This window comes from Meira miltonrushii (genome assembly GCF_003144205.1).
Source record: "Meira miltonrushii strain MCA 3882 unplaced genomic scaffold FA14scaffold_2, whole genome shotgun sequence".
In the NCBI taxonomy this organism is placed as follows: domain Eukaryota; kingdom Fungi; phylum Basidiomycota; class Exobasidiomycetes; order Exobasidiales; family Brachybasidiaceae; genus Meira; species Meira miltonrushii.
The window spans coordinates 3,836,448-3,861,112 of NW_020289944.1; the positions used below are offsets into that span (position 1 = coordinate 3,836,448).

The window sequence follows — 24,665 nt, forward strand, 5'->3', positions numbered from 1 at the left end:
GTGTTGGTTTGACGTTCTTGAGATCTACTCGTGGTCGTGATAGGAGCTTCTAATACAGTAACAAAAGAAGCATCACTTCTTTCGCCATCAGAAATCTTTCTCGATTTTGGTGCTGAAGCGTATGCGACTTCTGAGGCAGCACCAGAGAGAGCTAAGTGAGAGATCGATGATGTAGATCCTATGTTTGTGTTTTGATTTACAGAAGATGGTGTGGCGGATGATCCTGCTGGTCTTGCTAAGAAGTGAGTTGCTGGTACTTCATAGTATGCGTCATTGTTTGTACCATGTTTAGCATCATAAGCAGCCATTAAGCGTGACATCATGGTGGTAGAAGATCCTTGACCGTTGGATCTATCGACTGATTTGCCTTTGTCATATGATGTCGATGTCATTTTGTAGAGTGATCTTCATCTAGAGATGTGGTGATGTTGATGTTGTGAAATGTGCATGTGTTCAATGTCTTTTGTATTTTAAGGCCGGATTGGACCCCGATAAGCCGTCGATCATTCATTTTTGTGCAGTGACTGAACTAGGGCGGATGCGCGGTGTATTTGTAAGATTATGTTTTTTCTTTTTTTCTTTTTTTGGTTTCCCGGAAATTTTCGATTGATTGATTACTCGAGATTATCGATACAACTAAGCAAGCAAAACGTCAGCCCAGGGCGTAAATCGCGTCTTTTCCCCAAAGAAAGGTGGAGATCGGTGTGCCTTGTTTATTAATGTATTACTCGCGCCCCCTAAGCACCGCTTTAACACGGAAATCTCTCCACATCAGCATTTACTCGGTCCCTCCAGGAAGCGCAGTTTCACGTGACCATCTTGTTCAACAAATATTCAGATGACATCATTCTAGCTAGAGTCTCGACTGGAAAGCTGTTGATGATGTCTATCCATCATTTTGCCAAAAAAAAGGAGATAAGTCACCAAAGCAAAAGAGGTCAAATTCCAACAAGAAAATCGGGTATAAACGCGTGTTGCTGTTGTCTGAATTTAGCGCCTTGTGTTGAAGTTTATTTTCCTTACACTGTGATCGATCGGCCTTTACCAGCTTCTCATCGGGCGTAAGAAGGATAGACAAGATGACGATGCCAATCAGAGGATATAGGCTTGGCAAAGCTTTATCTCTACTTTCATCGCAACATCTCACCTGCTCAGCCAAGCATATACCCAATGCCGTTCGACATTTCTCATCAACATACCCGGTTCATAATAAGCGGATAGCGTTTGCATTTGATATTGATGGTGTGCTAAAAGCAGGAGAACATGTCTTACCTCAAGCAAGGCGAGCGTTGGCCATGCTAGAAGGAAAGAATGCCAAAAATGCAAAGATTCCATACATATTCATCACAAATGGCGGAGGACCATCTGAAACCGAACGAGCGAAAAAGCTAAGCAAAGAATTCGAATTGGACATCAAGCCTGATCAAGTCATTCAAGCGCATACAGTCTTGCAATCCCTTACCAAACGATTTGCTGACCTGCCCGTACTAATGATAGGAGGACCAGATCGGCCGCCAGGCGCATCAAGAAAAGTGATGGAAGATTATGGTTTCAATAATGTGTATACTTCTCATGACATACATGCTTGGCAACAATCTTCTTGGCCATTCTCCAGACCTTCAAAAGATCAGGAATCATCAATACGCAAAGGTGACTTTTCCAAAGTTCATTTTGCTGCTGTTTTGGTATTTCATGATAGTCGCGATTGGGGTAGGGATTTGCAGTACATCTGTGATGTTTTACGTTCTCCCGATGGTAGGATTGGAGTCGTAGGCGATGATACGCATGAACAACCATTTTTGGCTTTCTCTCATGGCGATCTGATATGGGGTAATGATTTCACTGCACCAAGGTTCGGTCAAGGTGCATTCCAAGAGGCAGTAAAGGCAGTTTATGAAGTTACGAGCGGAAGACCATTGGAAGCAGTCACGTTTGGCAAACCGCAAAGATTGACGTACGAATACGCTGATGCTCTACTAAGGGAAAGGATGTCATTGAAAGATGAAAATACACAAGCTGATGGAGAAATGTCGGTTTGGATGATTGGCGATAATCCAGCTTCAGATATTGCAGGGGCTAATGGATTCGGCTGGAAATCGGCATTAGTACGTACAGGTGTTTATCGTGATCAAGATGGACCTCCGAAACACAAGCCTACAATCCTGGTTGATGATGTAGAAGAAGCCGTTCGAAAAGCAATCGAAGAAGATTGGCAGCGATAAGATTGGGATGCCGTACACATTGCCGTTGTCCGGCGGATAGGGCAAAGATCACCAGCAATTTTTTTTTAATTTCCACTGCCGTGAGGACCTTCACAGTTATTGCCGCCTCACTTTACCCTCATTGTGAATCCAGGTACAAGGCCCGAAGCGATGTGCCTGCATATGAATTCGCCTTCGCCTACGGTACCTTTCCTATGGTAAGAGGGGCGGCGGCGGCAAGATGAAGAAGTGACCAATTAAGGTCCTTTACGCCATTGCTTTTGCAGGATTGTTTGTTGGAAGTCATTCAGACTTTTCATCATTCTGTACCTCGAAATCAATCATGTGGCCTTCTCGGTAATGTCTCTCGGTGTCTCTCCCGATTGCTGTCCAACAGTTTTCTTCTTTGCGTCCGCCTTGCATTGATGAGAACCTTTGCGGATGTAATTGATGCATGGATAACTGATGAGGTACACAAATACTAATGGCAAATGACCACTGTGTTACTTTAATTTGGAAGATTCGCGTTAATACAATTTTTTATCATTGCATGTCCCAGTACTGCTTCTGTCTCGATCAAATTTCTTCTCATTTTTATTTTTACACTAAAATACAATCTTTATTCCGCATATTGACTTTAGGCGTTTGGCCCGTCTTCTTTCGTTTTCTTTTCCGTTGTTTAAGAATTTTTGAGTTTTAATCATTTTAAATATTGATCGTACGCCATTGATCTTTTTGATTCTCATGCAATTGCCATGTGTGTGCATGTTTAAGGACCTGCAGAGGTTGTTAGAATCCCCGACGGGGCAGCTGTTCATTCGCCCACTTTGACGTCCGAACATATGGCATTTTTAATTTGATCGGAATGAGTACCTGCACAATTATATTCGTTTAAAACTTTTTTTTCATCTTCATCTTTCTTTTACAATTGTATCATATTTAAGAACTGGCTTCTTGAAACTTATAAACAAATCCTTTTCCATCTATCAACCAAGTTTCATCTTCTACAAAGAAAACAAACAAGATGTCAGATTCATCATCATGCACTGGTGGTCCAGATGAAGTAGCAGGAATGGTTGGATTGCGAATTGGAGCAATTTTCATCATCGGTTTCAGTTCATTGGCAACAACTTTATTTCCAGTAGTTACAAAAAGGGTACCCAAGCTAGCAATTCCTGAAGCAGTTTTCAATTTTGCAAAATATTTCGGTAGTGGTGTAATTATTGCAACTGCTTTTATTCACCTTTTAGGACCCGGGGTTGAAGAATTAGGAAGTCCATGTTTAAACAAAAATTTTCAAAATTATCCTTTCGCACTTGCATTTAGTATGATTGCAATGTTTGTGTTATTCTTTGTCGAATTAATCTCTTTCAGAATAGGTGCAGGCTTGGCAAGCAAATTAGCCTATGATCCTCACGTTGGCGGTCACCATCACGCAAACGAACATGCAATCCCACGTGGCGGCCCTGTTCCATCAGCAAAGGACGAAGAAGAAATCATTGAACAAAGTGCCGATTCACCACGTACGATGGAAAAATCAGCTTCAGATGAAGAAGTAGGCGTTATCGAACCAACCCAAGAAGGTCTTTCAGCAGCAGCAAGTGAAATCTTAGGTGTGATGATTTTGGAATTCGGTGTAATTTTCCATTCGGTTATTATTGGTATCACTTTAGGAACAACACAAAATGACCAATTTACAACATTGTTCATCGTTTTAATTTTCCATCAAGCATTCGAAGGTCTTGGTTTGGGTACTCGTTTGGCCGTTTTGCCTTTACCCAAAAAATCTTGGATTCCATTCATTGGTGGATTGGCATACGCTTGGGTCACTCCGATCGGAATCGCAATCGGTTTGGGCATTCGTTCAACGTACAACGGAAATAGCACTACCGCAAATTACGTCACGGGTACTTTTGATTCCGTCTCTTCGGGTATTTTATTGTATACCGGTTTGGTGGAATTATTGGCTCACGAATTCATCTTTAACGAAAAGATGCGAACCGCTCCTTTGTTCAAAGTTCTTTTGAGCGTTTTCGAAATGTTATTGGGTGCCGGCTTGATGGCATTGTTGGGTTACTGGGCTTAATTATAGATCTTCCTTTATCTGTTTCACTACATTTATCATTCGTGTAAAAACCATACCCTTCTGTGATTATTATCATAAAAGTGAAAATTTAGTGTGAGATTGAAGTGATATCTTAGTATACAAGTGATGTACATTTTGTTTTACATTATAATTGTAATTCATTCACGCTCAGTCTGTTCCCAAGCACGATCGTAAGAAGCTCGAACTTGATTCCTTTGACGAGGTTGACGTGGATCTTTCATCATCTTTTGATCCAACTCATCATCTTCAAATAGCAATTTCAATTTGCTCTCTTGAACCCAACCAAACGATCGCGTTTGATCATAGAATCGAACCAGACGAATAGGATCTTCCTTTCCATTTTCGAGAAGAGGAAGATCTTCCAGCAAAGGTTTTTGTCGAGTGACGTTTTTAGGGACTTCATCTTCATCATTCTCATCTATCACTTCAGAAGGAAAGAATGGATATCCGTCCATCTTTGCCCAGCATAATGTTCCAGGCTCGTAAGCAGTTTTGTTTCTAGCATTCGACCTACGACGAGCTTTGCTTGTACGATTAGTTGGGACCTCTTCTGTTTTATTAATTGCTCTTGAGTGACGGGGATGCCCTCTTCTGCGCGGCACTTCCTCAATCTCTGCCGAGCCAGCCTCTGCGGTGGAAACATTTGAGGTACTCTTTGATCTCTTCATCCGACCTCCATCTGCATCGCTGGATGAGCTTAAAGTCCGTTTGCGGTTTCGACTTGATCCATTTGAATCTAATCCACTTGACATACTCTGCGACTTTGTAATCGAATCAGACTGAGATTTACCTACCGAATCCGCTCTTGGCTTCGATCTTGATCTTTTTTGTCCTTCTGGCAGAACCCAACCAACATTGAAACGTGTAAATGAATCATGATTGTCCACTTCTTTCACTTCTAGATCATTTGGATCAGGTCTTGCTTGCGTTTTCTCTACTTCTTCCTTCTCGAGAGAGGCCGAACGTACAAAATGAGAGCGAGAACTTCTTCGAGTACGGGAAGATGATTCGGCATCAGGTGTCTTATCCGTGCTCTTACTGGCATGTCCTTCTTTCACATTTGTTTCACGCCCTTTCTTTGCCTTACCAGATTTGCCTTTGCGGTGATTATTCATGATACGCTTTGGTTGCGTCTCTTCATCCAAAACATATGAATGACTTGTAAGTTCTTCGAGAACATCGCTTGGCAAGCCGGTATCTGCATCGTCTGACTCTTCGTGCCCTTCTCCCAGTAGGTGCAGAATCGCATTCTCGGGTTCCAGTTGCAAGCTTTCCTCGTCTCCATGCACGGCAATGGCTTTCTCCAGATCGACAAAAATTTGACCGGCAACATGTAAAATTCTCGCTGCGGTTCGGTGATAGGGTGTGTCGATTTTATTGTAAAGCATTGCGTTCTCCAACACAAGCACGACATCGTTCTTGAATTGCTGAACATCCGTGTAGGCGTATGCATCAAGTTTGTGTGAGATAGTCGTCCAATCCATGGGATGTTTGATCACATCGTAATAGTCCGGTACAATTTGTGTCGACACGGGATTGAGAAATAGAGATGATCGATCGATGGCTGCAATCCTTTCTAATGCAGCACGTAAGAGGCTATTGTATGGGAATAAGATTTCCTCAATCAATGTCGTTCGTATTGCCTGCGCTTGCTTCTGCTTTTCCCTCTCTCGCTTGCGAACCATCTCTGCCAACATTCGTACCTTCTCCAGATCTTCCCGCAAATGCAAAAGAAAGCGGAGCTTCTTCAGCCTCTCCATATCCGATTGCTCTTTCTTCATTGATGTAGCAGTCCAAGGCTCAAGATGCAACCGTTTTAGTAAAGGTGCACCTCTTCTAGCTTCTCGTTTCAAGCTCCAAAATTTGGCAATTTGAACGATAAGCTGTGCCTTTTTACGAACGGGAACTCTGGAGATATACTCGTTCACCCTGTTCACCACGTATGCTGGCACCAAGGAAATGTGCATCCGATAAGATTTTCTGTACGCTCTTGCGCTTTTCTTGCGGGCAGGGGTGGCGATAGCACTTTGATTTCTATCAAATGGTTCAGGTGATGGAGGCTGGCTATGTGCATCCTGAAATTCTTCCTCTCGTGCCCTTTTTGCTCGAATAGACCGAGGCAAATGTTTGTGACACCATGCTCGAAGGTGACCATCATTTTCATCCTCTCCTTCATCGGGAGGTGTGTGTGCAGTACGCTGTCTCTCTGTTTTGAGCAGCAGTCCAGCCTTTCTGCCGCATGTGACGTGAAAGGCGGTAAAACAGCTCTTGTTATCACATTGAATGCATGCACCATGTCGATTGCGGCAAATGTAGCATTGCAGTCTCCATCGAGCTTTCGGGATTCGTTCGACGCTATCGATCGGTTCCATGTAAACGGGATTGCTTACACCCGTTTCGGGTATCCACATTGCACAAAGGAGATGTGCCCATTTACCTTGCGTGGTCTGCTTGAATGCACCACCTTCGTGTGGACACAATACACATGATACAGCACGGTCGGGAGAGACTGTACATTTCCTACACAACCACTGACCTTCGGGGATATATGGGATTCCGTAGCAGTCTTGATGAACGGCAAGATTGCAGCCATCGCAGAATACAATCGCATTTGAGTTTTCACATTCTCCGTCATCACAGATTGCACATTCAATATCTTCGTTGCCATCTCCCAACGCTTCGCCGTCAGGTCCAACTGTAATAGGAAGGGGCTTCTGTGGAACGAGTTTCATCAGATCAAACCATTCTTTTTCCAATCGATCGATGATGATCTCGAATACTTCATATGGAACTGCATCCAACTGTTCCCTTCTTCTGTCTAGATTGAGAGCATCTAACCATTCTTGATCTTGTTCGTCCATATCATACTCCACCTGTTTATTCAATTCACTTTCGATCGGTTCAACGTGGCGCAGATAATGATCTGGCTTTTCAAATTCGCTGCCATCATTGAAACCAAAGTTTACGTGATGCTGGTCCTGAACACCAGCTGGAATAGACAAGATTTGAGCTTCATCATCGGGAATTTTGCGAAATGAAACTTTTGGCAATGATGATGCCAACGGAAGATTGTTTGGCGTCTGATGTGGGACCGGCATTTTGACACTTGCTTGACCTTTACTTCATCAGGTTAGGCGATCAAAGCATTCGTCTTAGCTCATATTGTGCTCAATCGTGTTCGCATTTGCTTGGAAGATGATGATTGATTTGAATGAATGCCATCAAGAAGAGTCCAACACTCTTTTAAGCTGAGTGAGTATTGCAGGGCTCAAAGTCGCGTATAATATTCGCGTAAGAATAGAAAGAAAGTGGGCACAATTGCTGTGTTTGAACGTAGTACAGCCCAGCCAACTGTTCGGACATAGGACGCGTTTACATTACACGCATGCAAAAGGGATATTAAGGTAATCATTATTATAACTTGGAGAACAATTACATCTTCCAAGTTTACCATCCCAGCAAATCATCTGGCTTATCAAAGGTGTTCACAAGGTGGATTAGTTTGTTCCAAGCTCAAAGATTGCACTTTCTTTCGACTCAACTGATTCTTTCCGGTGGATGGCATCGAGCAGGCCGGTTTCGATTTCAGTGCTAGTTCAACATATCATTCACTCACACTCAAATTGATTGTTCGAGAATCGCTCATTTCACCAACAGTGCCAAAGCTGCAATTGGGAATTGCTTGCAATAAAGTACAAACAAAGATTCCTACTCATTTCGGATAAAGATGTCCGGACGCTCAACGCGGAACCGTGGTCAAATATCCTATGCAGAAGATTACCAAATGGACGATGGAGATGATTTCGATGATGAAGATCAAGGTCCTGCTCACAGTAAAAGAGCACTTCGAATAAAATTAAAAACGAATGGCAGAGAAACAGATGATAACGTAAGTCGAAAGAATTCCAGCAGCAGCAGCGAATCTACGAAACATCAAACCGACTTCACTACCCAAAATCGACAACCATCGACCCGTCGAAGTTTGAGAGGGATGAGCCAAACGATAGATTCAGCAGATTCAGCAGAGCCAGAAGAGAGATTGGGAAAGAGCAGGCAGAGAATCAGAATCAGCTCTCGATCAGCAGGTCATGAGGAGGAGGAGGGGAAAGAAGCACGTCCTACACGATCATCAGCTAGACTTCATGCTTCGCCTTCTACATCTGCATTACGGACAGCTAGCACGAGCCAATATGGAAAGAGACATGATCCAGTGCAGCAGCAGCCACAAATTACCAAACTTCGACGAAGTGCACGGGTTTCCTCTTCAGATCGTACTCTTGCCAGCAGCGATGAAAACCATTCGCCTGTGAAGAAACGAACCAGGTTTACGGATACGATTGAGTCAGAAGTAAGGAAAATGTTCCCTCTCCTTCTTTATTCTCTCTTCTGGACCTTTCACCTTCCTTTCATCGATCAGTCTGCTGACACCCCTTTCTTCTTATTTCTCCCAAACAGGCTGGCAGTGGACCCGATGAGGATGGCGAACATGAGGAGTACAACGATGAAGAAGATGCAGAGGGCTCTGATGACGCAGGCCATGCCAGCGATAGAAGATCGCGAAGCGGTCGAAGGGTCGCAACAACGTATAAAGAAGATGATGATGACGACGAGGATGATGATGTAGCTCCAAGAAGACGAAGGCCTGTAGGTAAAGCCATGGACGGCTTTGTGGTAGAAGACGAAGACGATGATGGCGATGCCGCATTTGGCTCTAGTCGAAGACGGACATCTTCGCGTCTAAAAAGGGCAGATCAAAAGGTCAAACATCTAGCAGAAAAGAGACAAAAGAAGCAAAGAAGGAGATCTCAGCTCTCATCCGATTACGAAGATAATGGAGATGCATCTTTGTCTGACGATGATGATGACGAAGAGGAAGGTGATCCGGAGGAAGAAGAGGATAGTGATGAAGCCGGCCCACGCAGCTACAGTCTTCGTAGAAGAACGAAAAAGGTTGATTATCGACTCGTGCCTCCACAAGAACCACTCCGAGATGGATTTGGCAAAAAGATTCGAAGCAGACAAAGATCCGGGCAAGGAAATACACCCTCTTACGAATTGGATGGCATGGAAAGTCTACCTCGTGTACCTGGAGGAGCTTTGCAGCCAGGCGGCAAAGCAAGGCAGAATTGGAACGGTCTTCCTTTGTCGATGTCTGGAAAGGATTACGATAAATTCTTTGGTATCGAGAATGATGATTCTTCCGATGACGATATACCTAATTCGAGAAAAGCTGGTGCTGCACCTCCAAATCTGTTAGGTGGTTCTGCATCGGGCGGCTTACTTGGTGCCGGAGGGGTTTCCGGTGGTGCTGGTAGTGGGTTAGGACCAGATCTAGGAGCAGGTCGTGATGCAGTCGGAAGGATGAAGGGTACTACAGAACTGGCCGACGTTGATCCTTTGGGTGTGAACATGCAAGTCGATTTCAATAGCGTGGGAGGTTTAGACAACCACATCCAACAGCTCAAAGAGATGGTCAGCTTGCCATTGCTGTATCCGGAAGTATTCCAACGTTTCAAAGTCACGCCACCGAGAGGTGTCCTCTTCCATGGTCCACCGGGTACGGGTAAGACGTTGGTTGCTCGAGCTCTCGCTGCCAGTTGTAGCTCTTCCGGGCAACAGATCAGCTTCTTCATGCGCAAAGGTGCAGATTGTCTGTCCAAATGGGTAGGAGAAGCAGAAAGGCAACTTAGATTGCTATTCGAAGAAGCAAAGAATGCTCAACCTTCTATCATCTTCTTCGATGAAATTGATGGTCTGGCACCAGTGCGAAGTAGCAAGCAAGATCAAATTCATGCAAGTATCGTCAGCACACTATTAGCTTTAATGGACGGAATGGATGGAAGAGGACAAGTGGTCGTAATTGGTGCGACAAACAGGCCTGATAGCGTTGATCCAGCTTTACGAAGACCTGGACGCTTTGACAGAGAGTTTTACTTCCCACTTCCTAACCGAGAAGCGCGGAAGAGTATCATTAACATCAACACGAAAGAATGGGATCCCCCACTAGACGAAGCATTCAAAGATCAACTAGCAGAAGTCACAAAGGGCTATGGAGGTGCGGATCTACGTGCTTTGTGCACAGAAGCTGCTCTGAATGCGATCCAACGCAGATATCCTCAAATTTATCAAACTACAGAAAGGCTTCAATTGCAACCTGAATCGATCCATGTGGATGCTAGAGATTTCATGATGTCCGTCAACAAGGTAGTACCATCTTCAGCTCGCTCTTCTGGCTCGGCAGCAGCTCCGCTAAAAGAGCACTTGAAGCCATTGCTTGAGCAAACAGTGCACGTATCAACCAATGCTTTAGATAGGGTGATGCCACCAACATCTAAACGTAATCCACTAGAAGAAGCTCAATGGGAAGATGATGCACCTACTTTGACTGCTGACGGTGGATTTGGAAGGGAATTGCTACTACAATCGTTTGAGCAATTGCGAATCTTCAGGCCTAGGTTAGTTCTACATGGCCGCAAAGGAATGGGTCAGAGGTATGTTGGATCTGCTCTCTTGCATCATTTGGAGGGCTTCCACGTTCAAACACTTGATCCGGGAACTTTGTTGGGTGATAGCTCGACCACATTGGAAGCTGCAGTCGTTCAGATGTTCAATGAGGCCAAACGTCACAAGCCTAGCGTATTGTACATCCCAAACCTGGCTCAATGGGCAGATACAGTAACGGAGAGTGCTCGTGCAACTTTCAAAGCATTGTTGGATGGTCTATCCGCATCGGATCCAATCTTGCTTGTATCAGTCTGTGAGGGCTTATTCGAGCATTTGCCGCGCGATATCCGATCTTGGTTCGGTTTCACCAAAGAGAATCGAGTTCAGGTTGAAATGCCAGATGTGCACAAGAGAAGAGGATATTTTGAAGAATTGCTCCAATACGCCATCAAGCCGCCAAGTGAATTTCCAGATGGAATGCCAAGAAAGAGACGTGTGTTGGAAGAATTACCTATCGCACCACCTCGTGAACCTCGTAAGCCAACTGTGGCCGAATTACGTCAACAACAAGCCGATGATGCAAGACTATTGGAACATCTGAAGTTCCGATTGGGCCCAGTATTGGCAGAATTGAAGAAGAAATTTCCTCGATTCAAACGTGACGTCTGGCAAGAATACAATTTGTATGATCTTACCCAGCAATTTGAATGGAAAAAGGAAAAGAATCGAATTATTGTCACTTTGCTGTACGAACCTGATAGTCAACTTTTACAACGACTACAAGCACAAGCAGCAGCTGACGGGGATGCGAATGGCTACCGAAATGGAGCTAGTGGCAGTCGTGGAGTGAGCGTGGATCCCAATCATCGTGAAGCTGCACCTGCAGTACCAGCACAAGAGGTGGAAAGCGTCTCGACAGCCGTTGCTACTAACGGATTCGGGGAACATCCCGCTCAAGAACAAGCACAAGCCCAGGCTCAATTAATGGTGGATCCAAGCACTTCTGCCGTTGCTACCAATGCTGGTGAAGCAGTTGATCCGGTCGCACTTGGAGGTCTTGCTGCTGCAATGACTGGCGACTTTTCTTCTTCAAATCCACCCGTAGTTTCCACAATTCCTTCTGGATTGGAACATTTCAGAAGAGATGAGTCTGGATTCTTTGTTCGTGATTTACCAATTTGGACTGTTAACTTGGAAAAGATGCAAAAGAGATTGTATTACAACGGCTATCTAACGGTGGAAGACTTTATCGAAGATCTCGGAAGAATCGTTTCAAATGCAGAAGAAGCACAAGAAGTTGATGAAGAACGATTGACAAGAGCACAACAATTACGCAATTTGGCAGTCATCCTGATCGATTCACACATTGATGCCGAATTCCGTGCAAGTTGTGAAAGAATGGCAGCACGAATGTTGCAACGGGAAGAAGAGGCTAAGAGAGAAGCAGAAAAGGAAAAGAAACAGAAGGAGGAAGCGGCAAAGATGCCAAAAGGCGAGAGGCACTCCTCTAGATTGCACGGAGAAGCACCACAAGTAAGCTCATTAGCCGAATTGGCTGCTCTGGAACGCAAGAGAAGTAGACCGAGTGATGAGATAATGCATGATGCCAACAATGCTGCCTCTTCTTCTCATGCCATTGATGAAGATGCTCGTAAGAAGGCAAAACTTGATGAAGGACGTCTCAATGGAAGCGACACCAATATGCACGTACCTGATGCTGCTTTAGCTTCAGGCCAACTTTCCGGTCTCGATCGGACTCAAGGCCCTTCTCAGCCACAGCATGTGATCTCTTCTCTACCTGCTCATATGAACGGCTACCCCAACAGTTCCTCCTCTTCTCAAGAGACAGTTCTCTCTGGTCACGCGGTCGCTGCTGCTGCACAATTGAACCATGCTCATTACATACCCGCACCTGCAGGCAGTAATGAGAGTGTTTTATCGCCAATCGTCAAAGCTGTTGCAACTCCGCCATCAGCAAACACGCCTCATCCACCTCTTTCCTACGATGAATCAAAGCTACAGGCACTTCAGAAGGAATTGCTCGAATCTACTTCTACCTTTTCGGTCGAACAATTGGAACAATTGCGCGCTTCTCTGTTCAGCATTATCTGGAACCGAAGAAGCGAATGGGAAAAGAATGGTTCATTGACTGAGCTTCTACAAACAGTCAAAGAGATTTCAAAGGAAGTCAACGCTTTCAACGATGAAGAGAGACAGCAAGATTTAGAGGAAAACGAAGCAAGGTTTGTATAAATTGTACATCAATCACACAAAGCAAAGCACTATTCAAGCCCATAAACGGAGTAAAATTTTACTATATTGTATCTTAAGCATCTCAAAACTTTTACTCGTACGTACTATCTTATACAAACAATGAATATTAAAATTACACATAAAACCACCCTTTAAGAGAATACATGAGTTTGTTTTTTATTTCTGTTGATGGTTACTGCATTTGAATATGCATTCCACTTCCACCGAATCCACTTCCTTGTTTAACCCCGGCTTTCGATGCTGAAGAAGTAGGTGTTGATTTGCCGGGTGTTCCCGAAGATGCGCCTGCAGAAGTTTCCGTCCCTGTTCCTGTATCTGAACCTTCTTGATCGTCTGATGGCATCGCAGGAGCTGCTTTTACACCTTTGTTATAGTTCTTTACACCTTGCAAGAATTTTCCCAACATCTTCTTACGTGGAGCAGAGATATTTTCATGATTTGCAAAACTTTCAGAAGATTCGGATTGATACGATTGATCAAGCGAAGCATTTGATTCATTTCCCTTGCCGCCCCCAATGCTGTGAAGATTGGATCGATTATCGTTCAAGCTTCTTTGAGATGTGAATGAGCCGCGAGCAGACGAATTATCCAATACGCCTCCCACGAATCCTTTTCCTGAATGAGATGGAGCGCCACGAACTTCTGCTTTTTTGTTTTTCGAACTGGAAGGTTGCGGACCTTTTCCGCCGAAAATGCCTGCCAAATAGCTGGCATCTAAATTGCTTTGAGCTGTTGCATTACTACCTCTTTCATTGATCGTGCCCAAATTTCTACTTCCAGGCACCATGATATTTCGACTTGACAAGCTTGCACTCGAACTGCCTCCGCCTGTTCGCATTCCTGAAAGACCAACACTTCTAGCCGAAGAGGCGGATGAATTCGTTTGTGGAACGCTGTGCAAAGAAGAAAGTCCACTGCCACCTCCACGACGATGATGTTGAGTCATCATTGCAGGAGGCGCGGATGCAGTACTGTGGATACTTCCGTAATCGGATGCGTAAGAGTTGAGGGTATTGATACTGCTAACACTTGCCAAACTTGCGTTCGACGTATTTCTCTCACGCCAATCTGCTGCTGTTGAAGAGGGATGAACAAGTCGACCTCGACCTGAATCTTGTAAAACATGTCTTGCTCCGCCAGCTACAGCTTGTGGTGTACTTCCAGGCACTTTGTTCTTCATCAAAAGGGAAACATTGGATTGTTGTGCATTTGGGCTTTCATCGTAAACATTTGCCCCTACTCTACGTGAATCGCCCCAACCGTAATTGGTGAAATGAGAACTTGCACGACTGGTGGTGCTACCTCTGCTGACACTATTCAATGAGCTCACTGTCGTTGTTGCAGCATCAAATTCGGGTACGGCAAGGCGACTCTGCAATTCCTTCAATTCCATGGCTGTTTGCGGTGAGATTGTATGACGAGGCGCAGGGGGAGGCATGTCCATTGCAGTGGCTGGGTTCAGCTCAGAAGTAGCTGCTACCTCTCCACGACTTTGGATCGCTTTGCTCATCTCTCGTGCCAAAGATTGTGAAGCTTCTGCCAATTCACGAATCATTCGATCGCGTGCTGATTCGGTCGGTTTAGAATTCTGATCTTCCTCTGTATGCAAGTTCTCCGCCGAATGGCTTCGTTTGAGTTGTTGCTTTGCTAAGGTACGTCCTTTGCGTGCACCACGTTTACGCCTTTTGGAATTGGCAGATGTACTTGTTACCGAAGCGGGTGGAAAGATGGATTGATCATCCCTTTCGCTCACTTCTTCTGCTTTTGCGTTACCTTCATTCTCCACGCTCGTTTCAACGGTCGAATGTTCATTGTCTTCAAAATCCTTGCTTTTACTGCTAATCGGTGATTCGATAGAAAGATCGTTGACGCTTCGTTGTTCGATATCTGTCGATCTACGTTCCGAAGAGCTCGGAGCAGAACCAATCGTTTCAGCAATGGGCTCTAAGCTCGTCTCCGTCATTGTCGAAGATTCTCTCTGTCTATTGTCTGACGTTGTAGTGATTGAATCGGTGAACAGAGGCGTGAAACTATCGATCTCCTCTTCGGATATTCCCATAGTTGCTAATTCCTGGTAAATATTAATCGATATGGTATTTGATGCGGGACTTGCCATCAACGAATTAACCATACTGGAAGTTGGACTGCGAGAATGCCAAAGAGGGGAAGTGATCCCAATATCTGCGCCTGCTGAAATAGTATCCATATTGGGACTCAAGAAGTTTGCCGAATAGTCATTTTGTAGCTTTTGCTTATTTTGATGCGGTTCCAAATGATCTGCTAAGTTGCTCGCCCATTCCCCAAATTCACGGGCAGAGATTCGATGTCTTCTTTGACTTTCATCCTCGCCTTCCGTAACGTCACAGAAAACCTTTTCTGCAAGGAACTGAGCAGCTTCGTATTTCAAACCACGAAAAGCTGTTGTCAAAAACCGAACGGGATCCTGTACGTAACTTGCAAAGCTTGGACAACGTTCCACATTGGGTTCCATGAACGGATTTCTATGGAAGATCAAATTGAGCAAAACGATTCCCAAAGACCAAATATCCGATTCGATTGGATTATACCATCTGAGCGTGTTATTTCGACATTCGTACGACATGTATGGTTTGGATCCACAATCGAAATCGATACATCTCGTTTGCGCAACTGCTAAACCAAAATCGGTCAACTTGACATGAATTTGATCGGTACTGCCAGCAAATTCGGATCCACGGGTATCTTCAACGATGAAATTTTCCGGTTTGATGTCTCGATGTGATATTCCACGATCATGACAAAACCCAACAGCCTCGCAAATTTGCTGAAACATCCTACTGATCAACTTCAATCTACGTCGAGACAACAAGAACCTAGAATTGGTGGAAGCCAGCAAACTAGGTGAAGGAGGCGTCGATTCCATCGTGGTCAAATCAGCATCTGCTTCATCGCTATTTCCACCAGGTGTTGCTGCTCCAAGGTTCTCCGTATCATGTGCTTGTTCAAGCCAATAGAACAAATCTTGTCCAGGACAGTATTCCAAAACCAAGAATAGCCATTCGGGTGTCTCGTAGGTACGATATAAGGTGACGATATTCGGATGATGTGGAATAGATTGATGGATGGTCGACTCCAGTCTTTGAACCTCTAGCATATCATCAGACAGATCACGTTTGCACAAGCATTTCAAAGCGAAATACTTGCCCTCAGCCTTCTTTCCATCTTGCTGATCATCGGCCAATTTGCCAGAAGCCGACGCTTTGAGTGTCGTTCCGTACAAATCTCCGTTTTGCAAAACAGTCTCATCAGCAAAAGTTTGATCACCCTCATCCAAGAAAACATCTCTAGAACGCTCTCCAGAGGATGATGTGACAGGCGTGACGGAAATTTGATGTAAGCCTTCCATCCTGGGCACTTCTTTGACAAGATAAACGACCGCATAACTTCCTTCTCCTAATTTGCTTACAATTTCCAATTGTGTTCCAGACCAATCAGCACTTTGTTCGTTGAACCCATCACTGGTTTGAGCGATTGTGATTTCATGTCCATCATGCATCATCTTTGGACCTAATCGATCTCCAATCTCGAAAATGTCAATCAAAGCACCTTGTGTACTACTGATGCTCGCCGTTCGACTTTGATAATACTGATCGGTCAATGTGCCGGACATCATCATATCCTCCACACTCAAATCGACATCATCAAGTACTTCTTGATTTCGATCATCGGCCGCGGATGGACTGTTTCCTGACGTGCGTCCGCTAAGATCTAGCTTTGCATTGGCCAATTTAGCGATCAAGGAATTGCTGTCGAATCCGGTGCCATAGGCAGGCAAAGTTTGATTTTGAGTTGCTTGTGAAGGTTCTTGACTGGACAAGTTCGATAGACGCCTATGTCCCATTCGTGGTGAGATACCGGAAAAATTGCTCTCTGAAGGTGTTCGACTGATAGAAACACTGTCGGATCGTGATCGTGAAACGGAAGGGCTGCGACTTTGACCACGTAACATGGGAGCGCTTACACGATCGTAGTGTGCTACTTTGGGCTGTAAGCTAAAATAGCTATCTGTACGTAAATGAGGAGGTCGGTATACCCTATATGGCGCATTTGGCCGAACATTACTTGAGCTGGTCACATTGGACATTGCCGGAGAAGCGGTAAAGACTTGTGAAGGTCTACGTGAGTGTGCAAGCATATGCTGACCAAGAGATTGATTGGTGGAAGATGCGATAGATTGTATCGAATCGCGATGGCGCAAAGCAGGCATCATGGCGGGCGATCCTGTCTCATTCGACGAATTTGCTTGGTTGAGAACTGCTGTGATGCTCTGTGCTTGACCGGATGAGGTGGAGTTTGTTGCTGCTCCATCCGTCGAGGAGGTTACAATACCAAAATTGCTAGATTTTGAAGTGACCTGTGAGGGGGATCCCAAAGAATTCATTCCTACTCGAGGGGAAGGCCTTTGGTTTCGTACTGGGCTAGGACTGTAATTGCGTTGATCTTCCATTCGTTTATTCAGTACAGCTCTGGCTCCTAGTGCTGCACTTTTGTCTCTTGATGGAGTGGATTGAGGGTATCTATTATGCAAGTCTGAGCTTTGTCCACCAGATGGACCAGCATTATTCCCCATATCATTTCCAGCTGCAGGTGTTGAAGTGCGATTCCATCCCATAGCATGCATAGCTCGAGAAGGCGTCGCTGGTAAGCTTGGCAGGGTATCGCTGGGAGTGAATGCCCAGTTGTCTGTACCGGCATAGGATGAAGGATGTGGTAAAGGTCTACCGGCGGATATATGAAGAGGTTGTAAAGGGGAAGCAGGACCATTTTCTTCTGCTCTGCCTCTTCTTATGGCGTGCAAGTTTGATTGTCTATTGTGTGGTAGTTGTGATGATCCTGTCATACTTGGTATATCCGGTCCAACCTTGATTGATGCATTTTGACCCATTCCATCCTTTCCCAATTCATTTCCACCTCCCCCTCCACCACTACCACTGCTTTCCTCTATACGATTTCTCCAGCTCCCGCGATCGGCCATTATTTCATGACCTTTCGTTTTGGCTTTAACACACGATTGGTTTTCGCGGGTGCTCAAAGAGGAAGCATACGTGTGATAGATTTGTTGTTGTTGTTGTTCGTGATGGTAATGAATATGGAATTAGGAGTTGAATCGGAATTATGATTTTAGAATGCTAAGATTGACTTTTTGTAATTGTGAATTAGTGAATTAAGCTGATATTGTGCCTTACACTGCACTGCACTGCTCACCGCCTTTAATTATCCTTGTCAAAAGGCTGCATCAGAATTCAGACCACGCGTCTCTCTATTCTCTTCTATCAGATACACAACATTTACATTGACCTTTTTAAGCTCTCAATGCGGCAATTAACCGTTTTAAGGCTGTCTTTGATTGACGATCCAAGAGCCAAAAGCCATGCGGTTCTGCATAATATACACAACAGCATGGTTTTTTTATTATTGTTTTGTGCGGCAATCAATGTGGCGGCTACGCGTTGGCCGCTGTAGGATAAAGGATTGTGCACAGATGCCTTTTTTTTAGACTCAGACTTTGACTTGGGTTTCAGAAGAAGAAAGCTGCTCAGCCTTTCTTTATAAACACGCGCCAGGCCAGCCCACGCTGCACTGCACTGCGCTGCCCACTCACACAAAATTAGAGTTGACATTTTGACCATGCGGTCGCTAAAACAAGTGATTCGGAAAAGGCACTAACAAGAGCTGACACGCGGTAGCGAGCATGCATTCATGTAAGGCAGCAACAGCATTCATTCAACGCAGTGCTCCTTTTTGCTCTTTCGCAGTCTTGGCTAACGGCTAATCGTTTTGTCTCTTTCGCAATTAAATTAAGATTGAAAGGGCAACACTGGACTTACAATAGATATAACCAATGAGTAGAAAGTAAAGGCAACCATCCAATGAATTTCAAATCATAAAAGAAAGGGCGACAACCTTTTCTCTTCATATATACTTGAATGTCTATGTCATCCATCTGGAGAATTAGTCTGTCATTCCACTCTCGATTATGTATCTAACTTGATTCTATCGTCAGGATTCCAATTCAAGTTGCTCTACCTTGACACGAGCTGGACTGTGAGTTAGTTGATCCTCTTTCTCTGATCCTCCATCATCGTTTGGCTTGCTCAAATTACAGATTAATGAACACATATCTGCTAGATATGCTCGACTTCCTAAAGTAGCTTCTTCTGAACGGAGCAGCTATGTTGAGAAATGAAGGTTTGCGATAATACATCATCTATAGCTCTTGTGTCAATCATCTGTCAGACGAGTTGGCCTTCTAGTCCTCCTCAATCTATGCCACGGCAACATTCAACTTTTAATGCGCTGCGCTTACGGTGTTCATTTTACTCGATCGATCTTGTGTGCGCATTGAAGCTGTTGACCGTTTAGTACCTCAAAGGGGCTCAAGGCTAAAAAGCGTAAAAATTGCTCCACTCTCTTACGCCAGGGCGCACTGAACCCGCTTATGAACTAATTTTCTCTCAGCCTGGGGTCTTTGCTTTTTTTCAATCTTGATAGACTCTAGATCGCTCCCACATTATCATCATCATACCCTCCCTTCCCTTGCTTTCATTGTGAGCTCAAATAATCACAATGCCATCTCGAAATCGGGATACACCCGCTGCGGATGAATATCAAGCACCCTCGTTTGGTAGAGCAATTGCAACAAAATCACAAAAGAACCAAGGAAACGGAGATGGAACTCAGGACGTTCCTCTATCTCACTCTCCATTCTTTAGTGATAAAGAAAACATAGAAGCAATCGCATGGGCTCGTGAACAAGCAAAGAAAGAAGAAGGTGAAGGGTCTTCAACAAGTGCCAATGATGAACAAAGACAAGAAACAAATGGAAAACATGAAAATGACGCCGAGAATGGCGCTATTTCTATGCGACATGGAAGACGCAGAAGGGATAGTCAAGTTGGAAGCTACGATGATATGGCTAGCATCTTTGATGGTCCTTCAGCAGGCGCTGTTCCTTCTTCGGTGAGCAGCATGCATCACAATTACAGAGATATTCAATTACGATCTTCCGGTCGTTCACGTAGAAGGATCTCAATGGATTCCGGCACCCTTGGACGATCGCGTAAGATAAGTAACGTTTCAGCTCGCTCACGAACAAGCTTTGATGAAGAAGCTGTCTCTATTGGAGGCGATGATCGTAGTATAGCAAGCGGCGCTGCAAGTTCTCGTCGTATCGGCAGCAGACGAAAGGTACCGGAAAGAGGAGAGAATGAACCACGAGGAATGCTTGGCTCTATCATGGCAAGCTTGCGGGGTGATGCACATGAGTCACCTTCAAGGCCATCTTTTGGTCGTACCAGATCGGGAGGTTCTGTCACATCCAGAACTTCTTTGATGGCCCGCAGCGTGGATGATGAAGAAGCAGCAGAAGAAGGAGAAGAAGAATTTTCAGGATCAGAAGAAGAAGAAACATTTGACGAAGAGGAGGATGGTTCCAATTCCAGCAGTGACGATGATGCACGTAATCGAGATGGTTTCATGCCTTCCGCTTTTGGCCCCTTGAGTGGTGCTGTTGACCCAGTCTTTGGTGATTCACGCAGAGCTCAAGCACCTAATGATGAACTAGACGTCGAGCTAGGCGGATATGACGAAACACACGAGCCAGCAGCTCCTTTCTCAGACGTTGACCCAATGAGCTCACGCATCGATTCATCTGCTGATGTGATTAATGCTGCTCGTGAGGAGGCAACCTACATTGACAAAGACTCCACCTCTAGACAACAGATTTACCTAGCAGATGATGACTGTCTGATTCGATTTACAGGTTATGAAACAAAAGCTGTTCGTAAGCTTATGTTTATCATCGTTTCCATCCTTTCCTTCGGTATCGTCTATTTGCTTGGAAGATGGCTACCAAAGTCTTACTTGAAGTGGGTCTGCAAAGAGACTTCGTTTGACAAGGCAGAGTTTATTGTTGTGCAGAATCAGTGGGGTGATCTTGTCGAGGCAAAGCCGGCAACTGTTCCTTTCGCACGTCCGTTGGGAACCGTTTTCCCGCTTTCCTCAACTGATCCAGCAAGCACACAGGCAGAACATCAGACAAAAAGCGTTCAAAGTACCAAATTACCTCCAGCACTGCAGAAGCCACAAAAGAAAGTCAATTCAGCACATCAAAAAGACCAAAGCAATGGTCACCCAGCACAAGATGTGCCAATTCTCTCCAGCGTTGAAACAGAGCAATTGATGGATTTGACATACATCGACTATCGTTACATGCGTTTCGCATTACACCCACCTTCGTGCAGATGGAGAATGATCAAAGACTGGCGTGACCCACTCTGGACATCAACAGACGCTCTTGCAAAAGGTATCAGCTGGGATGCAGAGAAGGATCGAACAACTTTGTTTGGTCAAAATGTGATCGAAATCGAAAAGAAGTCTACCATGACTTTGTTGGTGGATGAAGTCTTACATCCTTTCTACATTTTCCAAATCGCATCAGTAATCTTGTGGAGCTTGGATGATTACTACTACTATGCAATCTGCATCGTCATCATTTCGTGCGCCAGTATCATCACCACTTTGATCGAAACAAGCAACACCGTTCGACGAATGCGAGAGATGAGTCGATTCAGCTGTCAAGTTAATGTTCTACGCGAAGGCAAATGGACAACGAAGGAAAGTACCGACCTCGTCCCTGGTGATATCTATGATGTTGCAGAGGCTGGCCTGCTCTTGTTCCCTGCTGATAGCGTTTTGCTAAGTGGAGATGCGATCGTAAACGAAAGTATGTTAACAGGTGAATCGGTTCCTGTATCCAAAATTCCTCTCACCGACGACAGTATCAGCATGCTACATTCGACCTCCTCACAAATTCCATCCGACTTGGCTCGTCATTTCTTGTTTGCTGGAACACGCATCATTCGTATCCGTCCTACAGTCGTTGAAGACGAAGGTGGCTATCAAGCAGGTGCAAAAGCAATGGTCGTTCGTACTGGATTTGATACTACAAAAGGAGCTTTGGTGCGAAGTATGTTATTCCCAAAGCCTATGGGATTCAAATTTTATCGTGATTCGTTCCGTTTCATTGGTTTCTTGGCGTCGATCGCAGGTGTTGGTTTCATTTTCAGCAGTTTCAACTTTGTCAAATTGGGTATTGCTTGGCATACGATTCTCGTTCGTGCTTTGGATTTAATCACAGTTGTTGTTCCGCCCGCTTTGCCTGCTACGATGAGTATTGGTACATCCTTCGCAATCTCTCGTTTACGTGCTGCCGGTGTCTTCTGTATCTCACCAAATCGTGTCAATATTGGAGGAAAAGTCAACGTGTTTTGCTTCGACAAAACCGGTACACTCACTGCTGATGGATTGGACGTCTTGGGCAGTCGTACCGTAGACAAGAAAGCCAATCGATTCAGTGAATTGCACGAATCTGTTGACGAGATGCCAGTCTCTTTACGTGCAGGTGAAACTGATTCACGCAAGATGCCCCTCTTGCATGCACTGGCTACATGTCACAGTCTCAAGGTAGTAGATGGCGAAGTGATCGGCGATCCTTTGGATGTGAAAATGTTTGAATATACCGGATGGACACTGGATGAAGGAAAAGATGCAAGCGCCAAAGCAACGACGAAAAGTGGAACAGCCAAAGATGGCAAGAGCAGATTGACAGAACGTGCTCCTGCTCTTGTGCAAACTGTAGTCAGGCCTCCCGGAGGACAAGCGTTTGACGTTGATGATGCAATGCGTCCAGGCAAACACGCTCATTTCCTAGAAGTAGGAGTGTTGAGAACGTTTGAATTCGTTTCACAATTACGCAGAATGAGCGTGATTACCAAACAATTGAAATCAAACTCGATGGAAATCTTTGTGAAAGGAGCACCTGAAGTCATGTCGGACATTTGCGATGAAGATTCATTCCCAAGCGATTATGATGATTTGCTCAGCTATTATACCAAACATGGATATCGTGTTATCGCATGTGCCGGTAAAAGTATGCCAGGAATGAGCTGGATCAAAGCTCAACGTATGCGAAGAGAACAAGCAGAAAGTGGATTGAAATTCCTTGGTTTGATCATCTTTGAGAATAAGATCAAAGAAGGCACTGGACCTGCTATGGCCACACTTATGGGCGCAGGAATTATTACGAAGATGGCAACAGGTGACAATCCTCGAACGGCAATCAGTGTTGCACGTGAATGTGGAATGGTCGGTCAATCTGCTCATGTGTTTGTGCCCACGTTTATACAAGGCAATCAAAAGTCACCTGAAGCTATATTGGAATGGGCCAGCGTTGATGACGAAAGGATCAAGTTGGATAATTACAAACTTAAGCCACTCGATATCGATCCACACGTTTTGGACATTGAAGAATTGGATTTCCAAGATTATCAATTGGCATTGACGGGAGATGTTTTCAGATGGATGATCGATTTCGCGCCAGTTGAAACATTACGTAGAATGTTGATCAAAGGTACCGTGTTTGCACGTATGTCACCGGATGAAAAGCATGAACTGGTCGAACGTTTACAAGCACTTGGATACACTGTTGGAATGTGTGGTGATGGTGCAAACGATTGTGGTGCTTTAAAGGCTGCCGACGTCGGTATTTCGCTTTCAGAAGCAGAAGCTTCCGTTGCTGCTCCTTTCACATCTAGATCTCCCGATATCTCATGTGTGATCGAGGTGATCAAAGAAGGAAGGGCTGCATTGGTTACTTCTTTCTCTTGCTTCAAGTATATGGCACTTTACAGTCTTATTCAATTCACCAGCATTTCATTGCTCTACAGTTTCGCAAGTTCTTTATCCGACGGTCAATTCTTATACGTTGATCTGTTCTGCGTCTTGCCTGTAGCCGTTGCTATGGCACGTACACTTCCTTATCCTCAGATTCATCCCAAGAGACCAACTGCAAATCTGGTCAGTAAGAAGGTTCTGACCTCAATGCTGGGTCAAGTGATCATCTGTGCATTGGTTCAAATGTTTGTCTTCTTCTACACTCGTGCACAACCATGGTACGAGCCTCCAGTGGTCAATCCTGATGAACTCAACGTATCCAATCCAGAAAATTCGGCTTTATTCTTAGTCTCTTCATTCCAATACCTAATCGTTGCAGCCGCATTCAGCGTTGGACCGCCATATCGTCAACCTATGTACACCAACCCGATGTTGATGTTATCTTTGGGTTCTTTGACCGTTTTATCGCTTTATTTCTTATTTGTTCCTTCAGGACCAATCTTTGACGTTTTGGAATTGGTTGAAATGCCAAGATCGTTCCATTGGGCACTTTTGATTATCGTTACGGCAAATTGGGCTTTATGTTTGTTATTCGAAGCATTTGCAACTGCTTGGCTAACATCAGCCATCAAAGCTTTACAAAGATTTATTCGAAGAGTACGTAGAGGAGAACGTACAAAGAAGCATGAATCAAAGATGTACAAAGCCGTTGTTGCTGAATGGCAAAATGATGGACAAGCTTAGCTTGGATGCATTTCAATCTAATTTATACTTGGAGACTTACCTATGAAAACTGTATATACTCATTTAATCATCCTTTTTCTCTTTACTAGAAGTAATACCATGCAATTCTTAGAACATGATTATGTCATCAGCGAAAATGATTTACGCGTACTGTCACTTAACGCGATTTACTACCAGTGAAA

The 24,665-nt window shown here is 44.5% G+C and overlaps 7 protein-coding genes across 7 annotated transcripts; 5 read left to right on the plus strand and 2 right to left on the minus strand.

The window, feature by feature from the left end:
* Positions 1-321: 321 nt before the first annotated feature.
* On the plus strand, positions 322-2,222 carry FA14DRAFT_164658 (HAD-superfamily hydrolase; the record flags this gene model as incomplete). Its single annotated transcript, XM_025499904.1, has 4 exons — positions 322-327; positions 776-810; positions 858-961; positions 1,222-2,222. The coding sequence occupies 4 exons, from the start codon at positions 322-324 to the stop codon at positions 2,220-2,222; spliced, it is 1,146 nt and encodes a 381-aa protein (XP_025356445.1).
* An 877-nt stretch (positions 2,223-3,099) lies between these two features.
* Positions 3,100-4,418, plus strand: FA14DRAFT_160998 (Zinc/iron permease; the record flags this gene model as incomplete). Its single annotated transcript, XM_025498927.1, has 1 exon — positions 3,100-4,418. A coding segment is annotated over exon 1 (860 nt), but the record flags the coding sequence as incomplete, so codon positions are not given.
* A 1,173-nt stretch (positions 4,419-5,591) lies between these two features.
* On the minus strand, positions 5,592-7,406 carry FA14DRAFT_146358 (uncharacterized protein; the record flags this gene model as incomplete). Its single annotated transcript, XM_025497310.1, has 1 exon — positions 5,592-7,406. A coding segment is annotated over one exon (1,815 nt), but the record flags the coding sequence as incomplete, so codon positions are not given.
* Positions 7,407-7,752: 346 nt separating this feature from the next.
* FA14DRAFT_160999 (AAA-domain-containing protein) lies at positions 7,753-13,148 on the plus strand. Its single transcript, XM_025498928.1, has 2 exons — positions 7,753-8,197; positions 8,764-13,148. The coding sequence occupies exons 1-2, from the start codon at positions 8,036-8,038 to the stop codon at positions 13,003-13,005; spliced, it is 4,404 nt and encodes a 1,467-aa protein (XP_025356448.1). The 5' UTR covers positions 7,753-8,035; the 3' UTR covers positions 13,006-13,148.
* Positions 13,149-15,502: 2,354 nt separating this feature from the next.
* On the minus strand, positions 15,503-15,928 carry FA14DRAFT_121991 (kinase-like protein; the record flags this gene model as incomplete). The annotated part of the gene is made up of 1 exon (XM_025496495.1): positions 15,503-15,928. A coding segment is annotated over one exon (426 nt), but the record flags the coding sequence as incomplete, so codon positions are not given.
* A 3,704-nt stretch (positions 15,929-19,632) lies between these two features.
* FA14DRAFT_123170 (uncharacterized protein) lies at positions 19,633-23,883 on the plus strand (the record flags this gene model as incomplete). Its single annotated transcript, XM_025496554.1, has 2 exons — positions 19,633-19,813; positions 19,880-23,883. Coding segments are annotated over 2 exons (4,185 nt in total), but the record flags the coding sequence as incomplete, so codon positions are not given.
* Positions 23,884-23,892: 9 nt separating this feature from the next.
* Positions 23,893-24,483, plus strand: FA14DRAFT_111106 (uncharacterized protein; the record flags this gene model as incomplete). Its single annotated transcript, XM_025495933.1, has 1 exon — positions 23,893-24,483. A coding segment is annotated over one exon (591 nt), but the record flags the coding sequence as incomplete, so codon positions are not given.
* Between the last annotated feature and the right edge of the window lie 182 nt (positions 24,484-24,665).